The 25,070-nt window shown below is 36.0% G+C and overlaps 1 protein-coding gene across 2 annotated transcripts in view; it reads right to left on the bottom strand.

The window, feature by feature from the left end:
* Positions 1–2,577: 2,577 nt before the first annotated feature.
* Positions 2,578–25,070, bottom strand: part of LOC121736883 (lysine-specific demethylase lid) — a 33,576-nt gene continuing 11,083 nt past the window's right edge. Inside the window, exons 6-31 of one of the 2 annotated variants that reach the window (XM_042128367.1) lie at positions 24,906–25,054; positions 23,769–23,831; positions 21,989–22,150; positions 21,411–21,527; positions 20,981–21,092; positions 20,752–20,888; positions 20,261–20,367; positions 18,140–18,292; positions 17,919–18,030; positions 17,253–17,447; positions 16,732–16,910; positions 16,206–16,377; positions 15,221–15,419; positions 14,848–14,963; positions 13,855–14,068; positions 13,328–13,539; positions 7,846–8,016; positions 7,337–7,530; positions 6,298–6,419; positions 5,821–5,963; positions 4,893–5,041; positions 4,531–4,648; positions 4,101–4,328; positions 3,823–3,937; positions 3,456–3,578; positions 2,578–3,129 (exon numbers count right to left, since the gene is read on the bottom strand). In XM_042128367.1, coding sequence (XP_041984301.1) covers positions 2,927–3,129; positions 3,456–3,578; positions 3,823–3,937; positions 4,101–4,328; positions 4,531–4,648; positions 4,893–5,041; positions 5,821–5,963; positions 6,298–6,419; positions 7,337–7,530; positions 7,846–8,016; positions 13,328–13,539; positions 13,855–14,068; positions 14,848–14,963; positions 15,221–15,419; positions 16,206–16,377; positions 16,732–16,910; positions 17,253–17,447; positions 17,919–18,030; positions 18,140–18,292; positions 20,261–20,367; positions 20,752–20,888; positions 20,981–21,092; positions 21,411–21,527; positions 21,989–22,150; positions 23,769–23,831; positions 24,906–25,054 — 3,965 coding nt within the window. In that variant the 3' untranslated portion in view covers positions 2,578–2,926. The remainder of the gene's footprint in view (positions 3,130–3,455; positions 3,579–3,822; positions 3,938–4,100; positions 4,329–4,530; positions 4,649–4,892; positions 5,042–5,820; positions 5,964–6,297; positions 6,420–7,336; positions 7,531–7,845; positions 8,017–13,327; positions 13,540–13,854; positions 14,069–14,847; positions 14,964–15,220; positions 15,420–16,205; positions 16,378–16,731; positions 16,911–17,252; positions 17,448–17,918; positions 18,031–18,139; positions 18,293–20,260; positions 20,368–20,751; positions 20,889–20,980; positions 21,093–21,410; positions 21,528–21,988; positions 22,151–23,768; positions 23,832–24,905; positions 25,055–25,070) is intronic. The other variant, XM_042128368.1, reaches the window with a different exon arrangement.

Raw genomic sequence — 25,070 nt, 5'->3', positions numbered from 1 at the left:
TCGTATGTATCTATACAGGAGCACTGACCTCCATTATACAAGTACGCTGGACTTATGATACCCATCTGCTTTTTGTGCCTATTTGAAGTGGAATCAGCGCCCCCAATGCGAGGGAAGGGAACTAAATTTGACGTGACCACAACCAACAGTTGTCATCACTAGTATTAGTTCCAAGTACTCTCACTACTGCTATCAGCGCCAATATGGCGGCTGTCAAACGTCATTTTTACGTCAGATTTAGTTCTCTTTCCCCGCATTGGGTTCGGTAATTCCGCTTCAAATAGGCACGAAAAGTAGCTAGCTGTCATTTCAAACAGTATCATAAATCCAGCGTACTTGTATAATGGAGGTCAGTGTGCAGGAGGCACGGATGTGTGAACTATGTATAATACAAACTAATGCTCGTGTATGCGATGACTACATACAAAATGATGACCATACACCCCACTCACACGTACATTATCAAATTGTCAAACACTAAAATATCTTTAAAAATTTCCATCTATTCACCTTAAAAAAATATTTACAAAAATCTATCTCGCGCTCCCGATATACTTCATATTATAGTTCATAACATCCTCAATGTGTGACGAGACTGTATCTGTTCAAATAATATTATAAAAGAAACAGTACATTACACTTGTAAAAAAAAAAGTAAATATGCACATATTCATCAAATTCACTTTAATATATTTATTTTACACCACAGATAATATATCTCAAGTCTTCATTCACACTAATATTCAATTGTTCTAAAAATTATAGGATAAGTTTCACAAAAATCGTACGCACACGTGCTAGAATTGTTTATTTTTTTTAAAACTCCCGAGCATTGAGAATCGTATTTTCTAAACATTTGTGTAAATGAAGGCTCATCTCAGGTACAGTCAGAAGCAAAAATATCTGAACGTGCAATTCAAAAATGTTTTAATTTCTATAATATTTACCTCTGCAAAAGTTATCAACGCCGAATGATCGTTATAATCAGATATTTTTGTTGCCGTTTCGTTTAGAATAGATAAAATCTACTAACAACACTGATTAAACATCTCCATTTTATAAATCTGTGGACAAACATTGATATAACAAATATTATAATCTACAACTTCATAGTATTTATTGAAGCCATATACAAAGTAAGTTGGCAAAAGCGAGGGGAGAAATTATACACGCAGAATTTTGAAAGTGCAAAAGCACATTCGAGGGTAGTCTTATGACAGCTCTTAGAAAAAGGCTAACCAAAAGTGATGTGATTAACTAGTGTATGATTGCAAATATAAATTATTTTACTAACTTTATTGCATTTTAGATGTTTTGGCATTTTTAATAGATGACGGTAATATTAACAATCGCCAAGAATCATAAGGAAATAAAATTCGTAAAAGCACATATTTAATTTGCAATAATTATATTAGTCTACTTGCGCTGAGAAGACAGCGAATATCGCTGTCTTTAACGCTGATAAGATCCTATAGGGATGTTTTGGCGCGTTGACATTGTCATGAGTAGGGCCCGGATTTATATGTAAATACCATCAACATAAGAAGCTAATATGGATACGAAATGACCACGAAAAACGCCTGCCTTCAAAATTTGTAAACTAAAAATGGCGGATTTTATTAGAGATGTCACTGAATAATAAAAAAATATCGATATCGATACTTTTCCAAATAATAGTAAAGGCAAAGACCTAATAGGTCTTTGAATTCAAAATTTGTGGACTAGAATGGCGAATTTTACTAGAGAAGTCACTGAATAAAAAAACTTCATATCGATATTTTTTCGTGGTCATTTCGTGTCCATATAGCTTCTTATGTCGATGGTATTTACATATAAATCCGGGCCCTAGTCATGAGAGAGTCGATATCTGCGTTATTCAAAATGACGCTAACGTAACTTTTTATTTCGGCCAGGTGCAATATTATACTTTGGAAACAGAGGGGTTGTAAAATGTGACTTTAGAGAGCTGAGGGGTTAGTGCGAGTTTTATTCGATCATACGCATCGAGCGCGTAAACGCGAATTTATATGGGATCAAAGCAGTATCCACGTTAGCCAGTAGATGGCGCTGCTTTGATCTCATATAAATTCGCGTTTACGCGCTCCATGCGTATGATCGAATAAAGTCGCACTAACCCCTCAGCTCTCTAAAGTCACATTTTACAACATGGCGGCGTTAGTTATGTTTTTGTCATACGCGAAAACAGCCTTTAAGTTTTTTAAGTTATTGCACAAAGTTCAAGCCACTTTTGCATCAACTGCCCATAAATAAAATAAACCTGTATTACTGATGTCTGATGCTGACTCATCCATAGCTCTACTCGCTTACATCAAGTCTGATCAGTCTTTTACGTTCCTTGCTAATTCCACTATTAAATCTAAGTTTAGATTAATCTAATGATATATTCATCGAAAGATTGATCAAAGACATTAAGTAGAATTAGAAGTAACTTCTGTTCTTTTCTTAGGTATTTTAGAATAATCTTTACAGTTTTACACCACTGTAACGAGTTCAATGTAATAAATAAACTCATCTGATTATTTTGATTTTTAAAGCCAAATGAAAAATCAAAATCCGATACCACATTTTGTTCAATTATAAATTGTATCTAGTACAAAGGTACGAAACATTCGATTATTCATTTACAAAAACCATGTGTCATTTCAGCATTCGAGTACATTCTTTTGATTTTTAATTGCGCTTTACAAGATCTTACGGCTTCGAAGCAAATAGCGGAAGATTGTGACTTCGGTTCACCAAACAAACGGGGAACGCCTACAAAATGCGCGGGCGCAGGATAAATGACGTCACAGCGTGGCACGACACTTTGTTCCCGACTGGCGGGGCGGGGCGCTGGTTTGGGGCGGGGCCTCCCCTAGAAACGGGACTGGCTTTCAACACTTATAGCACCGCACACTCACGTGAGTCAGTTCGCGAGGGGACCGGGGCGGGAGGCGGGCGCGGGGCGTGACGTGGGCGCGGGACGGGGCTTGCCGGCGGAGCGGCGCTGTGCGCACGCGCCGCACACGTAGTCGTCGTCCTCGCGAAGCGCGCCGTGACTCAGGCCGACGCAGTGCATGTGGAACCACTGATCGCAGCCGCCGTCGCATTGCACCCAGTAAATTTTTCCTGTTCAATATCATTAATCATATATAATGTAAATTTTCAAAAAATCAAAGTAATGAAACATAATTTGATGCCATAGTCTGACATCATCATTAAATACCCATCAATCCCGAAGCGGCCGCCGGCTGCGCATAACAATTGAAAATCTATTGTGTCTGCGATACCCACGATAGAGGTGCTATGTGCATAAATGGCACTTAATAATGATTATTTAATTTGGCACACAAGATAAATTTTTGGGACCCTTGGCTGATTTTTCCAATTTTGGGTAGCTATATATGGGTAGTATAATATACAAACACACAATTAAATAATATTAAGTTACTAACCTGTGGGACGAAGGCACGACTCCGCAGCGCAATCCTCGTCGTCCTCGGCTGAAGACTCTGACGAGGAACTCGACTCCTGGCGGCTTGGGCCCGCTCGCGTTGCAGCCGCTCGTGCTTGACCAACTATAAACATTCATATAAATTTAAATTAATTTTATTCAAAACAAATTCATCAACTAATGTTTGAAGTGTCTATAAGATACACAATGTGACAAAATCTAAGAGCTATAAAGCCATGCACAATAGCTAGTAATCTGGTTTTTGCCAGTATATATTTTGTGGTGTAACTAGCACTTGTTTTAACCAAGATACATATCCATCAATCTTCACAAACACCTTATTATCTCAGTGGTAAGTTTTACGTTACCTGGTCGCGCATGTCTTGCTAGTTTGCCTCTGGTGGTGGGCAGACCTCGCTTGCGGCGCTCCTGCCGCGCCATGTAGTGTTTCCGCATCATCAAGCCGGACCCAGAAGATAGACCCTAGATGGTAAAACTTCAATTAGTAAGTTAAAAATTACAGTAGTTTTTCCAGCATAATATGTTTAACTAGGACAACATACGACATTCAGATTGGAAAAGTTTAAAACATACTTTATGATGTCAGGACAGACGCGTACACTCTTAAGGTAAATAAAATACCTACCTGTTTCCTATTAAGATAATTCGTGGTTGTACTTGAACCACGTTTGATAGTTTTCGTGGTGGTGGTGGCGGCGGCGTGCGGGCGCGTGCGTTTAAGTTGGCGGTGCGGACGCGGCTGGCGTTGGGCGCGCTTGCGTCGCCCGGCGTCGAGCACGCGCGCGCCACGCCCCTCGGCCGCACGCGCCGCGCAGACTGCACTCCACACGCCTGCTTGCTCTTCTAACCGGACCTGTCACCATAATAATATTGTTATGCATTATTATTTACGTGAAACATGTCGCCGTGCAGTCTAAATGTACATAGATAATGTGGCTCGAAAAGATAAGTTGAGAAGTGAAGAAAGATATGAATGTAGTCAATGGCGTTTTTAAATCTAGTAAAACCAGTTATTGTTATTTTCTGCTCATAAACTTATTAAAAGGAATACGAACCTCTAAAAGGTCACCTTCCAGCATGAGATCTTCTAGTTTCTGCAGTTGGCCCGGAGTCACTCGGGCACTGGGAGATCGCGGCGAAGCGCTGTAAGCGTGTTCCAAATTCGCCGATGATCTGAAAAAATATTAAAATATATGACTTACTTTATGATGATACTTTCAACATCTTGCAAGACATGGCGTCTGCTAAGTAAATACAACAAATTTTAACAAAATGAAAACGGACATGATATAAAACAAAGTCGTTTTCCACTTTTTTTTGGATGGATGTTGATGAATATTTTATTGATAATTTTAGAGATCATATCAATGTCCACGCGGATCAGTTGATACGTTATATATAATTAGTAATTACATACCTGGCGACATGCGAGTCTTTAGCGAGCGCGCGCGGCGGCAACGCCGAAAGCTGCGCACGCGCCGCGTCCTGCCACGCCATAGCGCGCTCCGTCACGCACTGCAGCGCCTCACCCTCCGCCAAACGAACGGGGAGCTTTTGAAGCCACACCTGATAAAACAATATAAACTGTATTGATATTTCTTAAAAAACTGGGAATTATGATGTAATGTGCAAGAGAAGAAAAATAAAGACATGTCAATATAATAAAAAAAACAGGTAAAGCTTATTAAAACGATCAAGAGTAATGACAATTAATTCATGAAGACCTAAGCAGCCGCATCCGGCCGCGATAACAATAGATAAGCTATTGTGTCTCGTTATTCCACGATCGATGGGTTAAAAGAATACTGAAATGGTCGCAACCATTGAAAATGAAAAATTGAAATTAGTTATTCATTATTACTAGGGACGAAATTCGACCGTTTCAACGATATTAGGACTACTACCTATATTACTTTGACTCAGCTGATCTCAGAGTGGCTGTGTAAGCATTGTCTAATAGTATCTAAGATTCAATAAAAAAAAACTATAATCCATTTTCAATTTGTCAACATGTTGTCAACAGACTTCAACCATAAATAAAAGAGTATAATTCGTAAGTATAGGCTTGTCACTCAAAAATATTTCATAGTATGTGTGTTGAAGTGTGTGTAATGTTTTATTTGTTAAAAAAAATTATGATAAAAGCATAATTTCAAAATAATATTAGTTCGATGCACTCCTTCACCATATAAACTGTGCAAAATTTCATTCACCTACGTTTCCCCATTTTTCGTCAAAAGGGTTACAGTTTTTCACTCGCGTATTAATATAAAGATAAAATAAAAACTTAGAAACAGTTTATTTGGAATAGGGTCTCCACCTACGGAGACCCATCGTAATCTCACCAGCAGCGCGAGTATGCGGTGCAGGCGCGGGCGCTTGGTGCGCGTGCAGTCGGGGCATATGAACTTGGGCTCGGGGGGCGGGTCCGTGCGCTCGGGGGAATCCCCGCCGTCAGGCTCCTCCTTGGCGCCAGCCACGCATGACGCTGTAACGAAATAAATAAATTTAATGGTGATGTTAATTTATTCACTTATTAATTTCAAACAAATTAAATCCATAATTCCAGGAAACTTTATCCAATAGATAGGTTACATAAATTAATAACGTAATATGTACATAAGTAAGAAAGTTTTTAGTTCTTTATCTTTTTGAATAAGTAATGAAAAATATAAAGGATTCAAAATAAAGGATCGTAAGCGTAATGTCACTATGACAAATGTAACATAATATTGTGTTGTCAAAATCCAAAATCAAATAATAAATAATTGCATTAATGGATCTAAAGGAGAATGTATTTACTATTTACAAGTTGAACTCACCATGGAACCAGTCCTTGCATATTTCGCACTGCGACATAACGCCGTATTGGCGTTTCTGGCACGTGCAGAACGTCAGCCCGGCGGCCGGCGGCGCGCACACGTCCTTGCGGAGGTTGCGGATTCTACGATAGAAAATTGCAATGAGGGTTTTCGGTAATTCAGTTGCCACCAGATGGAGCTGTATAGACGTAGGGTCTTTCGTGTCAAATAAGACATATTATGACATCTATATCGTGACACTGGACACATGACAGCTATATAGTGGCATATGACTGCGATTTGACCCTGGCTACATTACTACACAGCGGCACATGCATAGCTAGCACAAGCACGTAGACAAACGAAAAAAACTAAATTTTGACAGTTTTACCGGAAAAACATTGGAGTAAAAGTTTCTTTCGTATCTCGATATCTTTCGCTTTTGAAAATCTATATGTCAAGCATGACGATCCGCTTTTGACATTTAGTTTCTTGATTCTGTTTTTATTTTTATTATGGCACTTGGCTATAAAACCATGGCCAGTGTCGAATAAATGGTGGCAAATTCAAAAAATCGATGTATAGCAACCCTGTCTATAACACAAACTACGAATAATAAAGTTCCTTAGTTTTTATTATTCGTATTTCGTAGATCAAAACTATAATTCCGGCTATAGACAAGGTTGCTACACGTAGATTTTTTGAATTTGCCGCCATTTACTCGACACTGGCCATGGTTTTATAGCCGAGGTGCCATAATTAAAAAAAAAGAACCAAGAAACTAAATGTCAAAAAAATAATAATTGCCGTTGCTTTGGTTGCTATGGAAAGAGTTTCTTGTCTTTGTCCACTGAAACTCAAGTCGATAGGTGGGGCCATGCTCGGGAATAAGATATGTAGACATGGGAAAGAAACTGCCATTACTTTCTTCCGAAGAATCGACTGGGAAACCCCGTGCTAGCTACGCTGGTGGCTTAAAGAAAATAGAACCTCAAAAAATTAATTATCAAGATTTTTAATTAGCACAAACTTCACTACACAATATTAGTGAAAACCTTACCTCAGCTCCTTCACATAAGCCAGCTCCTTCTGTTCAGCGTTCTTGAATGCTGCAACGATCTCAGTTGGCGACGCGTCCTCGCTAAAGTGTTCTAGTAGGGCCGCAGAGCACTCCCCGCGCCCGCGCCGCCGGCCGGTACCCTCGGCGGGGCCGGCGCGAGGGGATAACGCCTCCAGGAGAGAGTACGACCAGTTCTGTGGAAAGAAGAAATATGATATGATCGGTGACAGATCTATAAGCTTTATTAGAGATTTTAGATTTAGAACTTGATGAACCTAATAGCATCTTTTAAAATTATGATACACATACCTAGCTTTTGCTTGCGGCGAAAATACAGAATCAAAAATACAGACAAAATGTGTGTAATTTACAGTAGATTACTGTAGTATTGCAGTAGAAAGGTGTTTTTTTTTTCTAAATAAAAATAGCTATCAAGTAACTTCAGCACAGACTTACAAATCCATCCTTTACATATTAATGATTTGAAGATACAACTAAGAATATCTCACCTTCTTGAGGAACATCTCGGCGGCACCACGTTTCCACTCGTGGGCTGAGTGCAACGCAGCAGCTAGTTGGTCCTTCTCATACAGGGCTAGCGGGATCTGCGAGCCACGTCGCACTAGCGCCTCTACACTGTGCATGTACGGGTATAATTCCTTTGACTGCATCTCTTCCACCTGGTAAATTACATTAAATGTTACATTTTATTATACAACAATTTAAAAAAGTGTTAAGAATCAATACAAAAATAAAAAATCTAAATAAATTCAAATTCAAAATTCTTTATTTGCACAAAACATGGTGAAATTAGGTGTTACAAACATTGATAGGTACCTACATGTTTTGCCTGTTTATGGCATGCAAATGTTTTTAAATATGGAAGTAATATTAATTAAGTAACATGCATATTATGTAAATCTAAATAGGTTTATAAAATTAGGTCTTATCTCATCAGTTCATCACATCACAACATAAGTCAAATATTAAAATCATGTCAAAATTATACATTACATTAAACTATATATTTAAATATTTATTTACATAATTAAATTTGATTATATTTATCGTTTAGATATTCTGAAACAGAGTAGAAATTTTTATCTATGAGAAATTTAAATAATTTATTTTTAAAACTATAATAATTTTCAATTTGCTTTAAGTCAGTGGGTAGTTTGTTATATAGTTTTGGCATCATTATGTATGCACTTTTACTAAGCTTACAAGTCTTTGATATAGGTATTTTAAGTTTATTTTTATGTCGCATGCTTTTAAAATTTTCGTACATCTGTATGTTATATTTTTTTAAAAATAGAATGGTTTCGTAAATATATAAACAGGGTAACGTTAGGATCTTAAACTTTTTAAAATAGGGTTGACAGCTATCTGTTTGTTTGAGACCGCACATAGAGCGTACGCATCTTTTCTGAGCTCTAAAGACACGTTCATGCTCAGTAGCATTACCCCAAAAAACAATACCATATCTTAAAATGGATGCTACGTAAGCATTGTACGTTATAAGCAAGGCATCAATACCGACTACTTTTGCTAGCATATATAGTGCATATGAGAACTTTTGTAATTTAGTACATAATATTTCAATGTGGGAATTCCAACTTAAGTCATTGTCAACCAAAAGCCCTAAGAATTTTGTTTCTGTGATTTCCTCTATCGCATGATTATTGTATTTAATATTTAATGTAGGTCGCTTCTTATTTTTGTTAGAAAATGTCATTATTTTCGTTTTGTCAAAATTCAAATTTAATTCATTTTCTTTTAGCCATTCAATTATAATAATCAAAGTATTAAAAATTTTCATCTCAATATCAGTCATTCCGTCGTCAAAAAATAATAAGTTACAGTCATCGGCAAAAATTGTCATAGGAATTTTAATATGTAGAGGAAAGTCATTTATATAAATAATAAAAAAGAGTGGACCGAGGACACTTCCTTGAGGAACGCCGCGAAAAATATATTTGAGTTCAGAGTAATGTAGCTCCTCTGACTTTGTCTGGAAATTTATGGTTTGTATGCAAGTAAATTGTAATCTATTCTTTAAATATGATTTGATAAGTTCTAAGGCACTTCCTCTAATACCATATTGATACATTTTAGCAATTAAAATTTCATGATTTACAAAATCGAAGGCTTTTTTTAAGTCCATGTATAAAGCGCAGGACACGTAGCCTTTGTCAACATTCTCCATTAATTCTCTTAAGAAATTAAAAATGGCAACATTTATTGTGTAATTTTTCCTAAAGCCCATTTGCTGTGGAGAAAATAGATTAAATTTATGAAAATAATTGTATAGTCGTTGGTAGATAGCTTTTTCTATTATTTTTGATAGGACAGACACTAAAGCAATGGGCCTATAGTTTTCTATATTCATTTTGTCATTTTTTTTGTATAGAGGCTTAATTATTGTAACTTTGAGCCTATCTGGAAACTGTCCTTGGGACATACATAGATTTGTTAAGTGAGCTAGGATAGGCGCTATAATAGGTGCTACAAATTTAATTACTTTAGTAGAAATATCGTCATTGCCTGTACTATTAGTATTTTTAAGAGATATCAAATACCGGATAATATCTTTGGCTGAAGTAGGGTACATAAACATCGAATGAGGGGTAAACGGCGCATCAAATTTCTTTTTAGGGTTGTAAGGTAATCTATTTTCAGGGTGTCCAATGAAAAAGTTGTTGAAAGCCGAAGCTATTTGGACGGGGTTTGAGACGATATTATTATCTTCATCACGTATCTGTGTAATGTTATTATACGACAGTTTTTTTGTATAATTTTTTTGGATCACTTTCCACGTAGCTTTCGATTTATTAGTCGCTGTTTTAATATAGTATTCATTTTGTGCTTTTTTAGTTAAGTTTATAATTTTCTTAAGACGTTTAGTGTAAGTTTTAAAATTGTTTCTATTTTCTGTTGTTTTACGTTTTCTATATTCCCAAAGCATTTGTCTTTTTCTTTTAACACATTTTTTAATTCCTTTTGAAATCCATTTTGTTTTATTTAAAGCATTTATTCTTATTTTTATGAATGGAAAACAGAGGTCATATAGTAGTATAAAAAGGTCAAAGAATGAGTCAAATGCTAATTGCGCATCTTGTTCATTATAGCATTCTGAGAAAGTTAAAGAATTTAGGTAGTTACGAAATTTAATCATATTTTCATTACTGAAATCACGCCTAAAAACGTACCAATATGGAATGGAGGGTATACTGTTTGTTGGACACTGTAAGAGCTGGGCTGTATGGTCTGATAAAGCTAGATCAATGATTTGATGCTTAGTACCTTTTATATTATGCGCAAAGTTATCTATGCAGCTTCCACTACTAAGGCGAGTTGGTTCTTTAATTGCAAGAGTTAAGTTATAACTAAGGAGAAGATCAGTAAAACGCTGTGAGAGGTAATCTTTTTTTAAGGTATTGATATTAAAATCTCCACAAATTATTGTTTTCCATTTACCTCGGCAGTATGCTGCCAGGAGGCTATCAAATAATTTAAAGAACATGTTCGTGGTCACAGCATCATTTTTTGGAGGTCTATAAATGTTAATTATGATTATTTTGTGATCTATTAACTTAATAGCACTACATTCCAGTATGTTTTCTATACAAAAAATTTTTATGTGCGGTACAAATTCATGCCTGAGTATATTTTTTACTAATATACATGAGCCACCATGTCTGCTACTTCTCATGTACATAGTCGCTAGAGTGTAGTTAGGGATTTTAAGAGAATCGCTATCTCCTTGTATCATGTTGTGCTCAGTAACGCAAATAACATCCACATTGGTGTTACTAAGTTTTAAGTCATTAAGGTGAACTGTTAGTAAATTAGATTTAGATATAAGGCCGTTTATATTTTGATGCAATATATTTAAAAATTTAGGTACGAAAAAGTGTATCATTTGTTGAATTTTGGGTAGAAGCATTCATCATGTCGTAATAATATTGTTCATTGAATTCATTATTGTTGGAAATAGTATTAGAAGTTTTGTAGTAATTTGAGATGTCATTAATGTCATTTAACAAGTCATAAAAAATTATATTATAACCTAGGTTGTTTAGTCTTCCATTTCCTTTATTAAACATGGAGTAATCATATTTAATATTCTTATTACTGTCTAGCAAGTAAACATGTTCATGTGTTATAACATCTAAGTATAGTAGGTTATTAAAATGCTCAATTCTCCAATTGAATACATCATACCCTAATCTATATGTTGGAAGACATAGGATTATGTTTGTATTTCTGATATTACATATATTACATAACATGTTTCTTAAATTTATGACTAAATTAAAATAATTTTTTGTTACAGTAAAATCATTTTCACTGATAAAGACTATACAATAATCATTCATGGTATAATTTTCTAGCTTGTTACTTAAAGACTCAATAATATTTTCTGTATTAGAATGCGGATAACTATAATGGGTTACATTAAAATTATTTTCAAACGTATTAAGTGCAGTTTTTAGAAACTTATCACTTGGCTTAGTACTAAGTATGCATAATTTATGTAAGTCCTTTTGTTTATAGTTCTTCTTCATCTTCTTGTTTCCGATAATTGACGTTTCCATATTCATCTCGATGACTTTAGTCTGTGGTGACAAATCGTTCATTATGGTGTTGTCTATTGTGTTGTCTATTGTTGTTGTTTGTGTCGATTTATCTGTCAACGTCAATTCATTTGTTATTATATGATCGGTGCCGGTATGCAGTGATTTTCCAGATTCGGTTTTTTTACTTTTTTGAGGTGTTGTGTCCAAATTTTGATATCGATTAAGGTCATAGATTTTGTTTCGACTTTTTCTTCTAGCGTTCGGTGTGATGTACACATTGTTATCGATTTTTTTGTACATATTGATGATTTTGTCTTTTTTTTCCAATTCATTTTTTAAATGTGTAATTTCCAGTGTTAAATTTTCAACTTCATTATTGGCTACTAGCAATTCATTTGATAGTTTTTCTATTTGATTTGTGTGTTCTAGGCATTCGGTACTAAAGTCATTTAGTGATGTATTTGGCAGGCTATTCATGGAGGCGTCCAGTATAAACGAGTTGCCAATGTTGGTCAAGGAATTGGATCTTTTATTTCTCCTCAGCGTAATAAATTCATTTTGGGATGTGTCCATTTTGAAGATATTTATACTTAAAACTAAATATTGTAATTTTCAGGTCACTCTTGATTCTTGAACTTATACAAATAATCAGTAGATGTCAGCCTTATGTCACTTTAGATCCGTTTTTATTTTTAAATTTCTTCTGGTTTTCAAATTTAATTTTTGTGTTTCTCACTTTATTATTGATTTTCTTAAAATATAATTATAACTTATATGTGCTCCAAGAATAAAGGATTTATTTTAGCGATATATCTGGTGTACAAAACAGTTTTAATTGGAAGTGTTTAAAATGTCTTACAGCTGATTTTTGTTTTTGTCACTACAGCTTGAAAATTAGTATTTTATTTTTGATTTTTTTGTCACCAAGTCACTGATCACATATTCACTTTGTCTGATGCACAGTAATTTGGAAAAGTCTTATTTAAATATTTTTTATCGATTTTTTATACAGAGACTATGTTCTTGGTTGCTTTGACAGCTGCTGTCCAAACTGACTTTCAATGTACCTTTTTTAGCAACAAGTGTGTAATGTACCTTTTTTAGCAACTATTTGATGAAACATTAGGCAAAGTTAAATGTAATAACTAATTTTTCAATTTGAAGATAAAGACAGATCCGATATAATGCTCTTGCAATGAGGGTTATAAATTATAATATGGCGCTATTTAGAGAGTGTATCGTGTCAAACAGCTGTCATAACTCATACGTCACGAAATAGCTTCCACATGTCACGATAAAGCAGTCATATGTCTGTCTGAACTCTGACACGACATTTGACACGATAGACCCTACGGATATAACATAGCATGATAGCACCATACAACCATCATTATGCTCGAAAATAACTCACCTTAGACAGCCAGTCCTTGGCGTGCGATATAGCCGTATGCAGCGCGTGATGCGACGGCAACGTGGCGTCGATATCGTCTCCCTCGGCCAGTAGCGTCTCTAGTTCTGCCAACGTCGTGTGCTGCGGTTCGGCGTCGTCGCTCGGCTCCGGCTTGACCGAGTTGGGCTCGATGAGTACCGCCTTCACTCGAGCCTCCCAGTCCTCTATTTGCACTGCAACGAAATTAAAAAGTTATAATCGGGATATAGTTATTTTGAACTTATTAATGTAAATTATATAACAGAAGCGAATATAGAAATTAACATCCATGACTATCTGTTTAGACATTCATAATATTGGATTTTGAATAAGATAATGTGATTAAACTCAAACATTGTAACAATGTTTTTGTTTATCTTGTATATAAAGACGTAGGTCGTAAGGACTATATATTTTAAGATGTTTTTATCGATTACATAACTTCTGGACCAATCTTCATGAAATGAAAGGAAATAAAGACCACAGGGTACCTTTCAGTAAATACTCACAGCGTAGCTTTTGCAGCGCAGCTCGCTCGGGCTCTAGCCGCGCGTGGGGCACGAGCGTCGTCGCGTCTTGCAATAACTTCTCGATTTGCGCGGGCGACGGCGCAGCGGCGCGGGAATCCCGTGCGTCTAACAGCCAACGCGCCTGCGCCGCACGGGCCGTCAGCGCCGCCAGTTGCGGCAGCACGATGCATAGACGCCCGCCGAGGTCGCACACCTATGACGTCAGTATTGTTAGGTTAGTAGGATATTGGTAGGCAGAAAAAAAATATTCTGAATATTTTTTTTTAGTTTGAGTTAATTTAAAAAAAAAGCATATTAATTTTGAGATCAATAAAGTTATTCTTTATTGATCTCAAAATTATTTAATACTTGCTTTATATAAGTATTAATACTTTGAAGTATAAATGTGTGCTATATTATATATTATAATTAATAAAATAAAATTATATACATATTATAGTTTGTGCGTTTTAAGATGATATGGGTGACACATTATAATTGACAATAGTAGGGAAGTTACCTAAGAAAATTAATCGATAATTTAAAAATATCGAATCACTTCGTAAAGGAATTGCAATCGAAATTATCGATTTCGTACTGACGTTTCAGAGTGGCGCCGGCGATTTAAAACGGCCTCCCTTTTATCGATTTGATTTCGACTCAACAGGGTCAATCTCTATTGGCATAAGTTCCATTTCATGCATCTGACATTTTTCAAATATTTTAGTAACAATAATTTTCACAGTTAAAATTTATAATTAAATAAATATATTAATAAGTTAGCATTTAGCAACTTTTCATTTTTATTCATTTACAATTATAGGAAACCTTTGTTTTTGTAGATGATATATAATTTATTACATTTTGATTTTTTTTTTGTTTTCTTGTAAAAAAAACCCGTAGCAAGGAATATGAGAAGTGTCACTCATATCATCTTAAAACGCACAAACTATAGTAATATTAGTAATAAAGCTAAAGCAATCAGCTGTTTACCTCTTCCAAATCCTTTACATAAGCTGAGTCTGTATCATCCAGATCTTTGTTCAACAAATCAGTTGCCCGATCTTCGAATTCCTCAGTCTGACGTAGAACTTCTTTCACAGCAGAGCCTGCACAGAAAATGTATAAGACTTTCTTAGATCAACATATTAACAAAGAAAACTAACCCGATCTTTAATGAGCCTTTGTATTTCTGTAATGCGAATTTGTGACTGTGTCACAAATATTTTACGAAAACCTAACCTTTACATTTAGAGGTTATATGATTAATTAAAATGAAATGAAACGGATAATGAAATCCAAAACTCTCAACTTAATATTTATTATCAGCATACGCGCTGACTTGGTCCCACTTTTGCTTACTTACCCTCAGGCAGCACGCACGCCAGGCCGTCAATCTCGGCCGCAAAGAGCGTCAACTCGTGCACCGTCAGCCGGTACTTGGGGTCGTGGTGGCGGGTGCGCGTGCGCATCTTGTTCAGGTCCAGTTGCTGGATGACTGTCGCGCACTTCTCCGCGTCCTCGATTGCGGTCTCTAATGCGCGGACTAGCTCCGTTTTGTGCATCTGTGTTGTGAATAATATTTTATTGTATTAAGGAAATCAGAAGCATAAGTCACTTATAGTATGAAAGTAAACTAGAGATCGCCCAATGGTCGAAATTCGACCTTAGTTTTAACGACATTAGGACTACTAAGTACCTATATTGTGTAAAAAAAATAATATTGACTATCAAATTTTTTCAACTCTTGTCTCTGGGACTCAGCTCATCTCAGACTGGCCGTGTAAGCATTTTCTAATAAAACAAACTATAATCCATTTTTAATTTGTCACCTTGTTGTCAACCGTTGTCAACAGACTTCAACCATAAATAAAAGAGTTTATTTCGTATATATATAGGCTTGTCACTCAAAAATCTGTCATTTTCCTAGTGTGTGTGTTGTAGTGTGTGTACTGTTTTATTTGTTAAAAAAATATATGATAAAAGCATAATTTCAAAATAATATTAGCTCGATGCACTCCTTCACCATATAAACTATGACTGTGCAAAATTTCATTCACCTACGTTTCTCCATTTTTCATAAAAAGGGATACAAAGTTTTTGGCTCACATATTAATATATAGATTATCACAATAAGTTTCTTTACTAAGTACACTCAGTTTTTAGTTACAAAGAAATTAGTGGTATGACATTTTCAAAATTTGTATGAAAATCTTTTTAACTAAAATTCTAACTTTTCGTCGAAGTTACAACTCAATTCGTTTTTTTTTTATGAATAATTAATTGGTGTGTTTACATACACACTACATTTTCAATCTTATTTCTGTAGGCTTTTCTATCTCTGTATTTACCTTGAGATCATGAGCCCGCTTGAGATGCGCGCGCAGTCCGTCCAAATCGCACGTTTTGGGCGTGTCCGGATCCAGTGCGTTCTGCACCGCCTCCGCCCACTCGCGGAACAGATCCGACTTGCGTTTCAACTTCTCCAACATGGCGGGCAGCTCGTCCAGTGTATAACGATATCTGTGATAAAGGCATTAGGTCGTGAGTCGTCCTAAATATTATATTGTAAACATTCCTATAATTATATTGACTATTTTATTATTTATTTTTAAAAGCACATTTTATTATTATTTATTTTTAATAGCACATATAGAGATGTGACGTAACTTTTTCATGCTTCTATGAAAGTTATCTTTATCTCTTATGATAAATTACTTCTCTCTATAGTTTAAGTTTTTCGGTCTCTTATTTCATGGTTAAGTTGCTGAACTGATTAATATTTGGTACGAAGAAAATATGTCCCGGGAAAGGACATTAGGATAGTTTGACGGAAAAATGTATGTTTGCTGCATGTTTGTCTTATGGTAAACTTACCTCAGTTTATGCAGCGCCGGCGGGCACGAGCACAGCGTGCTGTAGTGCCTCGGGCACGCGATGTGCGGCGTGCACGCGCACGTCACGCACGACAGGAAGCACGTCGTCTTGCACTCGTGACACTGCCGCTCATCGTCCGGCAGCAGCTCGAAAGCCTCGCGCTCCGCTTCCGTCACACCCTGTAGATTGAAATTGAAGAATCAGGTGATAAACTGTCTTTGCTAACACATATTCACTTATTTGACGGCCACAAGGACAACACTCTATTTATTGCTGTTGAAAGAAACTTCTCCAAACTCCTTGACTTAAAAAAAAAAGTTTATTCGCTTGTAGCACCGCTATCTCGAAAGGAATTCCATTGGTATTTTTTCGAGGTTTTTAGGCTTACTACCTATCCCGTATACCATATGGCAACACCTGGCCAATTGAGTGCCAATTCTTATACCCCTGATATTCAACTGGATTTCTATAATATTATAGTCCAAGAATGGTGTCAAATTTTGTCATATTTGCACACTTACCCAATCCAACAGCGCCTTCCGCAGCTTGCGTTCGTCGTGCAGCATGGTACGCATATCGCGGTACGCTGCCAGCGCGACCGTCAACGTGAGCGACTCCGCCTCCAACGCCATCTTGCACACGAGCTCGTCGTGCGAGAACACGCAGTAGCGGCGCAGCGTCGAGTAGTGGGATATGCACTCGCGACCCATTTTTAGCTGTATAATTAGAAAATATGGTTAGTTGTCGCCACATAGACGCATGCTGATGAGAAGCAATACGCATGAGAAGCAATACTTAAAGAAGAATACTACTCTTAGCTTTCAATTTGTTCGCACTCTTTATAAAGTGCGAACAAACAAGTGGAAATAAATATACTATTAAAAATATTATAAAAATATTAAACCGAATCCTCGCGTGTAAAATGATAGTTACAAACGCCAAATATTATTCAGGGCATTGTCTGCATAATTTACAAGTGCGTGATTAAATAAAGGCGCGGCAGGCCCCCATACACCATATGGGTATGGGGGCATATACCTAACTCATAATTTTCAAGCAAATTGTTAGTATACAATGTTCATTACCTCATAATCCACAATAACATTTAATTGAAACATTTATTGCAAGTAAAAAAAAGAAAATTCATACCCAAGCGAGAGAGATTTATAAAATTTTATAATCCTTACCCAATCCGCAGGTGTAAAGTTGACAGCCTCAGCAAAGTTGTATCCTTGGTTAAACCCAGCGTGGTACGCACGAGGAAAAGTAATAACGAACTCCCCAGCATTTTGATCGCATCTGAAAATTAAAAAAAAAAACACATGTAACTAAAGTTCAAAATCCATTACTTTCACTTAAATTTTAATTTTGTACCTTATAAACATAGCATTTAAGTTCAATTATATACCTGTAAACAGGAACTCCGGCCTTCATCAGAACATTTGGGTTCATGATGGTCACCAATTGATGTAGTAGATCCGGCTGTAGTTGGAACAGCTCGGGAGCTTCAGCCTTCATTGTTGCCTCGAACTGTTCAGCCTTAGAGCTTGGGACTCCATACCTAAAGACAAGGATCAGCATGAAAATATGGCATTTTAAGCCCCCGACAAAAAAGAGGGGAGTTATAAGTTTGACGGGTCTGTCTGTCTGTTCATCCAAACGGGTGAACCGATTATGATCTAGTCTTATTTGTTTGAAAGCCAGTAGACGTTATCAAGCTTGTTCATCATCATCAACCTGCCCTGTGCTGAAAAATTTGAGTTTGATCTACTGTTTTTTTTTTAATTGGGGGTTGTTTTATGTTGTAAGAGCGTGGTCGCTTGTATGTTTTGCGCTTTGTATGTAATGCATTATTTTATACAGGCCTGGCGACGCACCCAACATACCTTTTTCACTCTTTACCCATTTACCCTCCTAGTTCATCTTTCGTCTGTCATTTCTTCGACACATTGCCTTTGACGAAGCAAAGCCAGGCCTGTCCCACTCGCGAGAATAGGCATCGAACTGTAAGTACCACCCGCGGGTGGCCAATCAGTAGGGACTCACAAGCGAGCGGAGACGCACGCGCAAGATTTTTCGTCGCGTATCTACTGTTTACTGATCATAGAGGAATTTTATTCATGATACTGATTTAACCGCTGTGACAAAATCGTTATAAATCTTATAAAAATGAACAATTTTTTTAATTGTTAATTGATAAGGCCTATGAAATATGTATTTGAATAAGGTATTTAAATACAAAAAGTAGATAAAAACTATACAAACATAGCAAATAAACCAATTTCATACAAAGAAACACACAAACTACACAGAAATAAACACAAGTTACTATGTTTAAATTGTAAAAGTTTCCTGCACTATAATCGAATATATAAAACTACTACTTATAAAATATAGGTTGGATTCCTAAAATTTTATATTACTATAAAAAGGTTTGCTATTCGTACCAATAGTAATTAAAAAAGATTATTTTATTTTCTAAAAGGCGAAAACCTTGATTTCGTCAGAAAAGGTACGAGTTATGCGATAGACAGAGAGCGGACATGTAGGTGAATATAATTGTAGGCACCTAGCACTGCGCGGTCGGAATTTGAACTTGATAGTATCGTAGCATGAGTCGTTATTTCTTTAAACGGGTTTCGCCAGTGGGAATTCTGTTGGTACTACTCATTGACTTTTATAAGTGGACTCGGCATAATGGTCTCTACCAAATCAAAATACTGTAGCCGGTCCGCCATTTTATGTTCCGGTTCTCCGAGGTACATAAACTGTCAAAGTGTCGTATTATAGGGATGTCGAATTTGAAAGAAAATATCGATATATCGATACATCGATATTTGAAAAAATATCAATATCGGTCTCGATATATCGCGAAAAAAATAGGCACTTGAAATGTTCACAAAATACTCAGTTGTATACATACTTTAATAATAATAATAATTGATGGTAAAATTAAAATAAACTGTAAACACTTCGTGCGCGAGTACAACTAGTATTTGTCCGATTTTTTGGTAATTTTTGCCCGATATCAATAATGGCAACTTAAATAATAATTAATAAACTTAAAATAAATTAAATAATTTTATTAAAAAGAAGGAGGCTCCTATATAAAAAAAAAACATATTTGCCTATTTTGTCTCTATGTACTATAATACATAGAGACAAAATAGGCAAAAATTATATTTTTTTTATATAATATAAAAAAAATCATTTTTGATATCAATATAATATATAATATAACAGGACGCTCACTTATAACATGTTAGTTTATCGATGTCCTCGACAAATATCAACCGAGTGTCCCATCACTATAGACCGCCATGTTTAGTTCTTGGCAATATGGCGCCGGCCACACTTGTAGTTATTTCGCCTCCATCTGTTTCCTTATTCATTGGTACTACTAATATATATTCTGTGGCAAAGCATCAATTTGGCATATTTTAAAATATCGAAGTCGAAGCGTCACCGCTGCTGCGACTCACCGTACGGCAAGGTAATCAACAACGCATATTAGTTACGTTTTACTTACCAAGTTTTCGGTTCGCCCCAGTGCAAATAGTTGATTGAGTAGCTCCAGTGGTCCTCGTTGTGCCAGCAGAATGTAGCGAAGCACATGCCCACATACAGCCATGGTATCTAAAACATAACATTTCTATAGTCTTTGTAATAACTTAAAAATCGAAGAAGGAATAATTAATCTGTCATTAAAATCAAAAATATTGGCACTATTCCCGCAAGTATTTGATCGCAGTTCTATATACCCAAGGAAACATCGTTCAAGCATACAAACGTTAAAGCTCAATTAATCTTAACAAAAGCAGTTAAACTATTGTACAGAAAAAACAAAATTATAGTACCAGATAATCTTTTGTCTCAGAGTAAGTCAGAGAATCTTTTATCTCATAGCATCTCAGAGAATATTTTGTCACACACGATCATTCTACAGATACAACAATGATTGCCGTAAAGTTTTTGCAGCATAGTCATATAATATTTACTAGTTATTTAATATTTATCTACCTTCATTCCAGATATGTCAGCATTGATATGTCCAAGTACGGAACCCTCTAGCACGGGCAGATTGTTTAGATTCCAGCTGGACTCCGCGTACTGTTGCTCGCCGGGATACAGGTGTGCACTTGACTTTGTTGGAAAACCTAAAGACAAATAAATTTATTTAAGTCTAGACACACTTTTCATAATTATTAGTATATATCATTTTATATATTTTAATTTTTTGTTTAAATACCTGAACCATGGTCCATCGAGTGAAGGTCAGCTCCGTATTCGACCGTCACATCCTCATCAATGGAAGAAACTACTCTCCAGAACTCACGTTCAACAGCTGACGTTGGTACCATCTACAAGAAAAAATACATGTATACCCAATACATAGAACAATATAAAATATATAAGTCTCCTTATAAAATGAAATGATCCACGCTGCGTGTAAATGTTATACGATTATTTTTATAAAATTAGTAAGCAAACAGCCTCCTGATAGAAAAAGACTACCATTGCCCAGTGCGTTTTTCCATGTTTTGTCCTTGTCTATTAAGTCTCTTGTAACATATTAAACAAGTTCAAAACACTGTATAATCATAATGTCTGCAAATAATTGTATACCCAGTTTTCATCTTTATATTAGTAGTTATAAAACAAAAAAAAATTGAACTTACATGTACAGGCATGTTGAAATAATCTGACTTGAATTGATCCGCCATCTCTCCAAATTGTTGCAGGGTGTACTCGCGGCTCGCTTGTTCGAAACCGAACGCTTCAGTTGGCTTAGATACCTACAAAGAATGAAATGGGATTAAATATTAATATTTCAGCCATCTAATAATGCTCGTATAGACAAAACTATTGTTAATTTTGTATGCTTAGAAAGACAAACAATTGATTAGCATGATAACATTTAATCGAAGTTAGAAGATTATAGAAACTCAAACTTGTCAAAAATATTATATTATCAATTATTTTTGAAAAATAAGGATTTAACAATTAAAGGGAACGCCCAATGGAATAATAATCGTCTAAAATTATAAGAATTATTATTATATATAATAACATACAAGTGTTGTGGATTTTGGACGATAGAGGTCTGAGACTGCATAAGGCTTCTTACACTTGTCGACGACAGTCGCTGGATTTTTTTCGCTGATATTTTTCTTACACTAATTGATGACTGCAGTCGACTGCCATCGACTGCCCGATCGTCTGTAAGCGCTTTAGTAACTATTTCTTTGAACCTCACCTCCTCAGCAAGACACACGGGGCATCTCCAGTCTCCCTTGGGCACGTCAGCCAGCGGCGGCACCAAGCAGAAGGTGTGGTAGGAGTCGTCGCAGCCGTCACACAGCAGCATCTGCTCCTCCACGTCGCCGCGCCCGCACACGTGACACATGTACTTGGCCAGCTACATAATAAAAAAAAGTAAAAAAAAAAACATTCCCAATTATAAAAGTCCAGGCCTTCAACGCCTCTAGTCCACCGATGCTGCGAACTGCAAAACAGCGGCGAACCGATTGTCTCATCCGCCATACGACAATGCGTTATAAATATTGCATCTCGCTCTATTTCTGTTTCGCAAGATATTTCGCAGTTCGCAGCGTCGGTGGACTAGAGGCGAAGTACTGTCGGGCGCCAATTTATAAAGAACGCCATTTTGATATTTAAGTACTATTTGAATTTAGAATGACAATAATGCCAGCTTAGGTCTGAACGAAAAAAATGCATCTACAGTCATATTTCTTGTGATTCAACAGAATTAATTTACTTTTGTAGCATGAGGATAACTCGGAATTTTGTAAAACAATGAAATTCTATTAAATACCACGATGAATAGATACAAGGAAATACCTATACCTATTGTGTATATTTTATTTCTTTATGATCTACAAATTACTGTAAATTACATTACTCATAAATCATAATAATCTAATTCATAAAGACCTACGTCATCTCCTTAAAACTTAGTCCTCATTTCACCAAAGCCTGTTGTATCAATCATACCATCTCTTTCGTTAATACGAAGAGCGAGAGAGATACATATATATATACATGTAACCTCCTTTTTTAAGTTCAGGGAATAACTTCAACAGGCGTGTGTGAAAAACATATCCTATATCTAGCTTACTACAGTTTTAGTATGTAGTTTTACTTGCTTGTTTTAGTCAAGTTTTGGAGTAGAGAAGATTGTGAAGCGTCTACTCTATGGTTAGGGTCTAGCGACAGAAATGACAACTTGGCGGTTATAGGTGACGGCGTGAATAGACAGAGACATGGAAAAGTCACGGGCACTATCAAGGATACACGAAATTTCATTGTATACTATGAATCAATAACATACCAATAAGACAAAACATAATTTAATTGAAAAAGTAACAACAAACAAATAATTGAAATGACACAATATGTATCGTTTTCCTTTGTCTTACAATTAATTTATGCATCATTACAACATATTGCATTACAAATCATGAGGTGACGTTCTGCAGAGTGCACACTTCACAGAAAAGCTTAGGCCAAACCTACGCGAACAGGCGTCTGCGAAGCGGAGCGTCAAGTTGTCAAATGTGTTTTTTGTATACAAATCACACATTTGACAACTTGACGCTCCGTTTCGCAGTCGCCTGGTCGCGTAGGCTTGGCCTAAGCTTAAAGCATTAATTAATTAAAAATATTAGGATCGAATGTTAATGCATTTTTGGAAGTTTTGTAAATTTTTACATAATACTATCAGAGAAATTGATAAATAGAGATAGATGGTAGAACTGCGAAATTTGGTCGGGTTATGTCAAAGTCAACAGAAATACCACCAATGTTGGCTAGATATAACCCGACTAAATCAAACTAAAAACTCATCATCTACCTATGGATCAATTTCATATCTACTTTCCATAGTTAATTTCACATTATTCTGCCTTTAAATCTTCCCAGATGGATATGATATCCATCCATCTATCGGGTATTTGTCGTGTATCCATGATAACACCCGTGGTAGGTGGTAGTGGTGAGTAATGAGCGGGTCTCACCGGGTCATCGTGTAGGCGCGGCAGCGGCGCCGAATCCTGCTCTTTTTTAAAGGCCGGTTGTAGCTAACGACAATAAACAGTTCACTCTGTTACGGTATATTATACATACACAACAACACATGTGTACAGTAATAAAATGATGTGTTAGAAAAATCTGAGGGCTTATTAAAATATTAATATTGTTAATGTCATAAAATCCATCCAGACATGATGATGGAAGATTAAAGCATTTCTGCTATTTTCTTATAAATAAAAATTGTACTCAAATGTGATGCTCTGAAGTTAAAGTTTATTATTCATTCACTGTAGCAAATGCTATCTTATTTTCTTTCCTTGAAAACCCAATTTGCCTAATATGCCCCTCGTTAAACTAAAGTACTGTAAACATAATGGATATAATATAGAACATTACTAGGAAGATGGCAATGAAATAATTTACAAATGAAGGTAAATTTTAAGGCTTACTTGCGCCATTCTGTGCTGTTATTTCATCAAATATCATGCTATCAATCTCGAATCTCGATCTTTGTATCTATGAAAGGGATGGCATGATATTGTAACACAGCTTTATTAAGAACTCAGATGGGCACAAATAGGCATAAGTAAAATATTGATTTTATTATGATCCATTTTGAAGGACAGTGTTTTTGTTTTTTACAAAGAAAATCCCCGAAAGTGTGAAATATGCCAATTAGAATTGAACGAATCATAATGTGATAATGTAGAATGTATATTTATTTTAATATTTTGATGAGTTTAACATAATTGAAGTATGTAAAACAGTCCATTCAATGCTATTTTACTTTTGACTGCAAAATCCCGTCAGGCGTCAACATCAGCAATACCACTTCGAGAAAAAAGCAATATCTTAAGTAAAATAACTTTAAACAGAATATCTCCCCTATTAATAAAAAAAAATCACACTGTGTATACTGTTTTAAATTTGTGTTTTACTTTTATCCCCATTGCCTATGTCGTAATACAAAACGCACATAGTATTTAAACCATCCTATTTTATCTCCCTGGGATCATGGTGTCAACCAGCATATTATATCAGTTGAACTATAATTACACAGTGCGGATTTTTTATTAGCAAAGGGAATACAAGTATACTCAATTTATGAGAACTCAACTTACCGGGTCATCAGGACTGATAACTGGTGGTGCCGGTGTGACGGACACTGTCATGTTGCTCAGACGGTGCTCCCTGAGTTTGGTGGAGCGGAGCACCCGGGCGCGCGCCCCGCAGCTGCCCGCCGACGACATCCATTTGTTCTCTCTGGGACCTGGGATGGAGAGAAT

Source organism: Aricia agestis, chromosome 19, assembly GCF_905147365.1.
Source record: "Aricia agestis chromosome 19, ilAriAges1.1, whole genome shotgun sequence".
NCBI classification, from domain to species: domain Eukaryota; kingdom Metazoa; phylum Arthropoda; class Insecta; order Lepidoptera; family Lycaenidae; genus Aricia; species Aricia agestis.
This window is presented reverse-complemented; position numbering and strand designations above follow the sequence as displayed.